We start from the raw sequence: 9,721 nt of genomic DNA, 5'->3' as shown, positions 1-9,721 counted from the left end.
ATCGAGGAGGAGGACGCAGATGAGCTCGCCGTTTACCCCAAAGACATTGATTACTTTTATGTACGAAGGCTTGTTATGTCATCACCCCCATCTCTCCCCTTTTATTCATCAGATTCATCTTCTCCCGGAAATGATTGCACTATAATGGCCATCCACAGCGGCTCCGACAGTCTTGCCTTCTGCAAACCGGGCGATGATAGCTGGACCAACTTGGAGGGTTCGCTCGGATGTTATTCTGATCTCATATATTCCAGCAAGAACACCGATTTTATGCAATGAGATCAGATTATAGCATTGAAGCTTGGGATCTCAGAGACCCTTCTTCTCCCAAATATCAAGTTTTTGATAGTCCCGACTTTTGTCCTGGGAAGCTTTACCACAAATTTAAGGGATCTTATAATTTTACATTCACAAATTACTTAGTTGAATCCTCGGGGGATCTTTTGGTGCTTCGCAGATTTATAGCCCTAAGTGTTGCTGAAACTGAATTTGTGCATCCTCGTAGGTCTGAAGACGATGTGGTGAATAACATTAATGATGATGAACGAGAAAATCTTTTCCTTCAAAATCTTTTCCTTCAAGATGATGATGCTTATTGGACTCTGGGATTTGATGTTCATAATTTTGATTTCGGTCAGAGTAAGTGGGAACCTGTGGATTGCTTAGGTGACCGAGCACTGTTTGTGGGTTCTAATCATTCCTTTTCTCTCTCAACTTGCCATTATCCCGAGCTGATGAAGAATTCTATCTACTTCACTGATCATTTCCTCGAAGGATTTAACCAAATATATGATGGCCATGACAATGGTGTCTTTCACCTAGAAAATAACTGCATAAAACCTTATTATCCAAGAAGGTTGAAGATCATTAACCCACCTCCAGTTTAGGTTGCCCCCAACACAATGTAGTTTGGCTTACTAATTAGGTATGGTTGGTAGGAACATGATTTTAATGTTTATGACTCTTCATTGTATATGCAATTGCTTACTAATTAGATATTGGTGCTTGCTTATTTGTGGTTGCTAGCAGCAAGGTTGTAATGTCTATGACTCTTGATTATATTTGCAATTGCCTAAAAGGGTAGATTTTGGTGGTAACGGATTTGTGCTTGAAAAGTTAATATTATTGCTTTGAATCCTAAATGGAGTGTAGTAACTAGCTGCTATTTGATAACTTTATTCAAATCCCAAAGCTCACATTATTGTGTATTTGCTTGTATATTTAAATATGGAATTGTGAGAATTTCATCATATAATCACATCTTACCAGATTTATCTTGCTGAATGTCTAATTATGTGAACACATTTATTTATCATTTAACATATAGATATATGAGCTCATTTTTTTTTTTTTTTTTTTTAAAAAAATTTATTGTCTTTTAGTATATAGGAACAATGTTGTAATGTTTATGACACTTGATTATATATGCAATTACCTAGTAGATTTTGGGGCAAACTGATTTGTGCTTGAAAAGGTGTTTTTGCTTATGATTCTCAATGGCTGGTGTTGGATAGTGTATGGTTGGTCGCCATTAATGTGTCCCATGTTATAAATTCATAGTTGGCAAGGATATGATTAGATGATCATTTTTTCTGTTGAAGATGAAACTAGATGAGTTGCTATATATTAGACATCTTACTTGTTTCATTTAATTTGTATTATAGTTTGGTCCTGCTGGGTAGGACTTCAAGCTGAGTATATGGAACCTCTCTTTTTTACCCCTCAGATTTGTATTGTAAAAACTCTTAAGATTCGACCTTTGATTACAATATAGTTGCTTTTAGTGCTAAAATGAATGTTATGGTAAAGCTGCATGCATTGATGCTGCCAGAATCTATGCTTAATATTGGAAGAAGACAGATCTTTCTTTTTCTAAGATGAACAATACCAATGTACTGCATAATTTTCATCAAAATATTCTCTAGTTGAATACTGCATAACAATAAAATGTCAAATACCCACTAAACCTGACAGTAATCTATATTAATTGGATTACCCACAAGGTGTTTGAATGTCCTATGACAATACTTCAGTATTGGTTGTCATAACCCTGTTTGAAAATGCTGTTTTTTTTTTGGCTTACCAATAAGGTTTTCTCTTCCTCCTTTCATCTAGGTAAGTTAGTTATTTCCTTTTCATTATGGTTGGTGGGAACAACGTTGCGAACTTGCAATGATTATGACTCTTGATTTTGCCTAATATGGTAGATTTTGATGCTTATTGATTTGTGCGGTTATTTATTTGCTCATAATTGTCATTGGCAGGTTTGTTTGTATTAGTGTATGTTTGGTTGCCATTAAAGTGTTTAGTATTTACTGGTAGATTTTGATGCTTATTGATTTGTGCTTGGAAAGGTTATTTATTTGTTCATAATTGTTATTGGCGTATTGGTGTATGTTTGGTTGCCATTAAAGTGTTTAGTATTTACTGGAATATTTAGGGTTGGAACTAGACAGTGATGAATGATTCAAATTGGCATTGTATATTTAGGGTTGGGACTAAGCAGTGACAAATAATTTAAATTGCTATGTAGGAGACGAGTTTGAGAGAGAATAGAGATGGCTAATTGGAGTTGTTTGGGGACCAAATGCTGCAATATTGCCACCGGTCTATGCTCTCATAATTTCTCATTTGCCAATGCCAGTTGAGACGTGATTGGCCTCCGGTCTATGCTCTGTCTCTGCCTATGATTTCCCCGGGTTGACAAAGAATTTAATTCACTTTTCATGATTTGCTGCACAAAGTTAAAGCAAGTCCTTGTTTTGGTTATGCTAAGCAATCTCATGGTACTTCAGAAATATGCATGCATAATTGTATACAAGGGTAAAAAAAAACACTTTTTAAGTATTATATATATATATATATATATATATATATATATATATATCTATTTTGCCTATTTCTTGCCATTCATGTCTACCATATCTATGTTTTATGATGGAGCCATACAAAAATGTTTCGAATGTAGTCGTTGCATTCTTTTTATCTTGAAAATAGGCCAACATCCTTATATCTTCTAGTCAGCGAACGAGTCGGATTATATTTCAGGGCACAGCGTATTAGATAATAATATGCAAGTGAAGGATGCAAGAAAGAATAAAATATTGGACAAATATAAGTAGCCCAATATGATAAATAACATTTCACTTGAATATAATTACAAAGTGTCCACGGGTCTTCACAATGAATACGATTCCTTCACTATTCTCTCTATCATATTCTTCTTCACTGCCACATCCAGCAAGCCACCAAGACCACGACTCTCCGTGTATCTATGCTTTTGTTAACCACATTAATATATTTTTCATCAAATATTATAAATTTTACATGAAGAACAATTAAAAAAACAAATTTACTTTTTAAATTTTTCATTTTTTTTTTTTTTAATTTCCTTGAAACTACTACAGATCTAACAATTGGGTTATTTTCTATAAAATACATATACTTCTCTTAAAATGGATAAGGGTCGAGACACGTGTCAGATACGGCTGGATACATTTTGGACACTATTAATATATGGTAGTACCCATATATATATATATATATATATATATATATATATATATTCTTTGCATTGGTGCTTCCTAATTTATTTTGAAACATTGGTTTGGGCCTGAATTAATGGATTATGCTGGAGGAAATTCAAAGAATGTTACCATAGCTAAAATGAGTTAATGGCAGTCTTGAAACATATAAGAACTGCAAAGCGGGAACATGAACCAAATACCGAAAAGGGTCTCTCTAGGATTAAACAAGATCTCAAAATTGATTTTGCCAAATTTCGAACTCACAATCCAAAATTCGAACTCAGCACCAGGATTTTGATTCTGAAATCCAAAAATCGAAGTCACAATGTCCACGTACACACACAGGTTTTGACATGACTTAGAAAGCAAACACTACCACATTGTGAAAAATAAAAATAATGTAAATCATTTCTTCAGTCTTGTGGTTTTTTTTTTTTTTTTTTTTTTTTTTTTGACAAACAAAATCATCAAAATCTATCGTTGAGAATAAAGTGATGATGGTTACATAAAACGGAACTTAAGAATGTTCGAGAAAATGAACTAATAGCAACTTTGAAACTACCAAGTTAAAGAGAAAATGGTGGATGATTCAAATCTGTTTAGACTTCTAACCAAAAAAAAATAGTAACAAATATTTCGCCTTCTTCCAATAAGACAGGAGAAACATGATTTTGAGGCCCTAAATGACTGAATTTGGTCGAAAAGCACCATAAGCCACTAGCTAAAGCTTAACGAGTTTTACTTATGGTTGAGTCATTTTTGAAGAATGAGTCTGATCCTTGAATCGAAACAATGTGATTGAGCCACGAAAAGGTCTGTAAAACTGTCTTACATCATGATTTTTCTCGACAGCATGAAAAGACATTTATTTTTCTAACATGGTCCTGAATCATGTGATCTCATCCAATCACATGTTAACACCCAAATGTGTCACATTTTTTTATTATTATTATTGTTGTTATTGTTTAAAATATGATTCTAACATATTTTAACAAATTCTCTCTTTGAAACTTGAATTTCCAGGCCCAGCCAGCTCCTTCTCCCTATGAATCCAATGATTACACCAAAGATTCGTACTCCTTGCATTGCATAAACACATTTGATGAGCTTGTTGAAAGTGAATTCAGATTCAGTATCAGATACGAGTTGCGGAGTTGTGGATAAAAATAGAGGGTTAATCTGTTTTGTTCAACACTAATTATTTCATATATTGGTAAAAATAATTATGTGGAACCCATTAATTAAGAAGTCCAAATTTCTTATTAATTCACACCACACTCGTCGGTTTATTGATATTTCTCATGTAGTTGTTGGGTTTAGATTTGTTTCAAATATTGATCATGGGGTAGTACGTACAGATTTTGTATGATTCTAAGCCTATATATACATGATGTGTTGGTTTATAGCATGGAGATTAATTTTTGGAGAAAAGTTGGAGCCGTGGTCCATGTTATATATATATATATGTATGTATGTATGTATTCTAATTGTTGGACTAATATATATAATGTGTATGTGAATGTAACTCAATCATGTCATTGGACAAGAGCGACGAGGCTTTTCTGGAGATGGTTAATTTTGACCAAGAAGTAGTCTATCACTTGGCTGTTTCAGATTCTGGAAAATCACTTTTTTAGGGCCTAACTGATACGCATCTTTGTTTTTACGTTTTTGTTTTAACTCAAAACAAAACAGGTGTTTCTTGAGATGGTTAATAAAGTTACCACTTGGCTGTTTCAGATTCTGGGAAATCACTTTCTTAGTCTAAGAGGACTGAGGACTTGGTGACTGGTGGAGATGTGGTCGATGAAGGAGTGTGGTGAGTCTTGAACTAAACAGGAACTCATATACAATGGAATGCACCATACCTCGTATCTATAATAACACATGAACATGCGAGCGAATGTCCACGCAGGAGGGTAACAAGTTACAATGGCTTATAATATGTATATATATACTGGTGTCTGTGTGACAGAAAAACAGGAGAGTAACAAGTTAAAAGTTAAAACCAATACAGAACACGCTTAAAAGGGTGGTTTCTGCTGCATATCCTAAGGGATTTTATACAAATACCTTATACAAAGTGTCAGGAAATTTCACTTGTGCAGCTTCCGCATCCCCATTCATTGATCTTTTAGCTAATGTTATGTTTGGTAGCTCCGAATTCGTGCCTTAAATATGAAATTAGAGGAAGTTTAGCTCAAAATTAGTACTAAATTTTCTCCAATCCAAAGACCACATGGTCTCAAACCATTGAAACCACGTAAATTAGACTCTTTTGGACCTGAAGATAAAAAAGAACAAAAAAAATAAGAATGCATGGTCCCAGCCTATCATAACTCCACACGCAATAAATAATTTGAATAATACATTTACTTGAACATTGAATTATGATTGGTCCGGAATCATGTAATTTTATTTATTTATTCATTATTATTATTTTTTAAAAAATGCAATGACAGCACAAATTATCAACAGTATCATAAATTAAAGAACCAATCAATTTGAATGAGGTTAGTCTTCCTCCTTTAGCCAAAATAGCCATAACAAACCACACCATCTTCTTCATCAACATAATAAAGACTGATTATTCACCACTTAAGCACATCATAATATTTCATAAGATGCCACTCATTCAAGCATTTGAAGCAGGAATCAACATCCCTTTAGTTTGATTCCATGGAAGGAGGAAATAATTAAATACTTACTACTATCATTTTATCTCTATATCAAAGGTCAGCAAAGGCAAAATGAAATCCACAGATCCAGAGAAAAAGAATATTGAAGATGGTGAAACTATATTGTCAAGAATTCGAAAAAATAAACATACACAAAAAAAATATGCTGGTTCACGCCATTCCGCAAGACAGATATCCATGTGCAATAGCAAGTTCTCTTTAGACACTACAATAGCTTATAAGCATAACTGTGTTAATTATGTGTATATATACAAGTGTTTGTGCGAAAGTTATAACTCAGTTGTAATCTCCATCTCCCCATCCATCTAGGACGCATTCATTATCAAATCGAAGGCAGAATATCAAAGACATCACACTAATCAATGTTCAAGACATGGAGAACTACTGGTTCACCTTTAGATTGCATATTTAAGACAACAAAACAGGAGAGTAACAAGATAAAACCAATATAGAAAACTTGAGAGGGTCGTTTCTGTTACATATCTTAAACACGGTATCAGGAAATTTCACTTGTGGAGCTTCAATATCCCCCATTCATGGACCTTTTAGCTAAATGTAAATTGGCACAATATAAAACCATTATCAGTTCTTGTGGATTTTCTTAACATTATTTTGAAAAAATGTGATGTGCACTTGAAATGGTTCTAGTGCTACATATATCAAGACCAATGCATAAACAAATTGCATAATCAATTCCATTGTCAAGAAACGTTATATCTTTACTTAGATGAACCAATCACCGATAGGAAAGTTTATAAGAAAAATAATAAATCACCTTCTGTCATCAATTACAAGAGAGACACGGGAGGACTAATATAACATTGTATATAGAATGCAAAGAGCAATTAGCATATAATAATGGGATAACAATCTAGATACAGAGGTAAAATGAACTCTGCAGGAGAAAAAAAAAAAAAAAAAAAAAAAAAAAAAAAAAACTTGAAGATAAATTGTATTGTCAAGAATTAGAGAAAATAAAAAAACACAAAATTATAACAAAATGAAAAACAAATTAAGCGCATATATCAATTTATCAAAAGAACATTCTGCCAGGAAAATAATGTATGAAATTGACTACCATACCATACCATGCAAAGAGCAATTAGCATATATATATATATGGACTACCATACCATACCATAGATTTGCTAGTACTGTAAGTTAGCATAACCAAAAAAAAAAGGCCTTCCTTCAATTTTCTTCATTGCTGAGCTGCAGGGACAATCCAGAGAGAAGGCAGTTGAATCTCTAAGTCATAATGATAAATTGGAGTGACGCTGTTATCTTCAAAGTTGAAGACACCCAAATCATGACTATCACGGAGTACTTCTGCATCGTGACAAGTGAAATAAATACAATTCATGGCCAACCCAGGGAAATCGACGGGAGAGACAGAGATAGAGTCATTAAGACCAATGAACAATGCCCTGTCGTGGCCTAAGCTTGGCAGGAGTACCCAGTCCTTGTTAACAAAGTCTAGCTTATACACATCAAACAGAAAGGTCATCCTCGGACGGGATGAATTGCGATTATAGTACCTAACAACCATCAGAACCTCCCCTGAAGACTCCACTAGATAATAATCTGGTTGCCAAATTTTTCTCTGCCACTGTTGTTTGTTGTTCATTGTGGGGTGCACCCAAGGAGGCAAATGAGAGACTATGGGAGTGTTCTTTGGAGAGGCAGGGTTGCTAAGATCCCAAGCTTCTACAGATTCATGATGCAAGGCATAAAATTTTTGGTCCTTGCTGAAATACATGACATCTTGATATGATACCCCTTCTCCATTTAAGGCAGTCCAAGCGGTATCCCCAATTCTGCAGAATGCAAGTTTGTATTCTTCGTAGCCTTGGATGGCCATCACAGTGCAATCCGAAGCACACTTGTTTTCATTACTGTGGTTAGTAGTGCTATCGATGTCTTCATGATGAAGACGATGATGGGAAGGGAAAGGGGGCGGGGCTGAGGATAACACAATCTTCTTAAAGAAAGGGGCCTCACTCAGATTTCGAGATGATATGGGCTTGTACTTTCTCCAAATGTTGAACTCCGTAACAACATTGTTACCATTATAAGAAGAAGAGGAGGTGCGCCCGTGAGTACCGGAATTGTAGCGGAGACATGACATGATACCAGGGAGGGTTTGAATAGGAGGCAGGGGGAGGTAGGGGAGATAAGAGTAGATGAAAGGGTTGAAAAGGTAGAGAGAGCAATTGCGAGGGTGGATGAAGGCGACCCAGCCACGAGACGAACCGAAGCAGATGGCCTCGTCCGGAGGAAGTATTTCCCTTTGCCATGGAAGTATAAGCCTAACATTCTTCCTCATCTTCACAACTTTCTTCTCTCTAAAACTAAAGAATTGGTAATAATCCCTCTCATCCTCCATTTTTACGAGCTTATACCTTTCACCGCCTTCAGCAACCAAACCAGAGCCGGCAGGAAGCATCAGACACGGTGCTGATCGAAGAGGGATGGGTCCTCTTAGTGCCTCCTCTTCGTCAGCTACTCCTACATCTACATCTTCTTCTGCTGCTGTTGCTTCAGTAGCAGAAGAAGAGAGAGAAGAGAAACAACGGTGACTCGAAGAAAATGACGCACCTGTTTTCAAGTCTCCGACTGATCTGCCTCCAAGACGAGGAACAAAATACCCCGATGATGAGCGGACGGGAAAGAGCAAAGAACCACCAACACCACATGTGGAGTGGTGAAAGCCGGCCGCATTTGAACAATTCCACCGTGTTTTTAGCATTGACCGCTTGCAAGACAGCATCCGACCGCCAAAACTCCTCCAACTACCCATCACACTCTCTCTGCGGCTCCACTCTATCCGTGGAGTAAAACCCTATTTTTGTTATACATCACTAGGGATTTTTTAACGGTCAGTTTGGTTCAATGGAAAAGGGAGGAAAGGAGAGGAAAGGAAAATTTTCAAAAGTCAAAAGTCTACGATTCAAGAACCATAGAAAATTAAGTTGAAATTTTCACAGCACTTCTTTAGTTATTTATGCTCTAAAAAGTACACAGTAACAAACATAACCAGTGACATCAACTTGAATCATTTCTCCAGTTGAAATTCAACGAATTGTTAAGTTTTGAGGTTCTGTTTGGTTTATAAGTCTCAAAATAAAAATTGAAAATTGTATAAAAAAAAAAAATGCTTGGTTATGTTTTCTGAAAACTTAGTTATAAAAAAATCTATTTTTAAAAATTTATCTTTTATAGTTTTATAATAAAAAAAAATTTGTTCTATGAATTCTTGAGAATTGTTTTCACAGTTACAAACCACACAGATTCTTTAATTTTTAGTGAATTGTCATGTTGGCTACGACTCATTAGGATGAATTGCCATATTCATTTGCCAAAATCTATTTCTAGCCACTTGAACTCTTTGTCGGAGAGCTTTTTCCGTGGAATAAATCATAAGGACATTTATCTTTGATAAATTTTTACAATAAAAAAAGATTCTTTTTAAAAAATAAAGGGCATTTATGAAAT

General features: G+C 35.1%; 1 protein-coding gene across 1 annotated transcript; it reads left to right on the top strand.

Annotated features, from left to right (window-relative positions):
• Positions 1–275: 275 nt before the first annotated feature.
• LOC132278026 (uncharacterized) lies at positions 276–887 on the top strand. Its single transcript, XM_059779861.1, has one exon. It carries the CDS (start codon positions 276–278, stop codon positions 885–887), a length of 612 nt encoding a protein of 203 aa, XP_059635844.1.
• Positions 888–9,721: the final 8,834 nt, after the last annotated feature.

Source organism: Cornus florida, unplaced genomic scaffold (genome assembly GCF_030987335.1).
Source record: "Cornus florida cultivar Cherokee Brave unplaced genomic scaffold, ASM3098733v1 CherokeeBrave_3.0.0_Hap2_Chr01, whole genome shotgun sequence".
Classification (NCBI taxonomy): domain Eukaryota; kingdom Viridiplantae; phylum Streptophyta; class Magnoliopsida; order Cornales; family Cornaceae; genus Cornus; species Cornus florida.
Note: the sequence above shows the minus strand (reverse complement) of the source record. Positions and strands in the feature narration are given on the sequence as shown.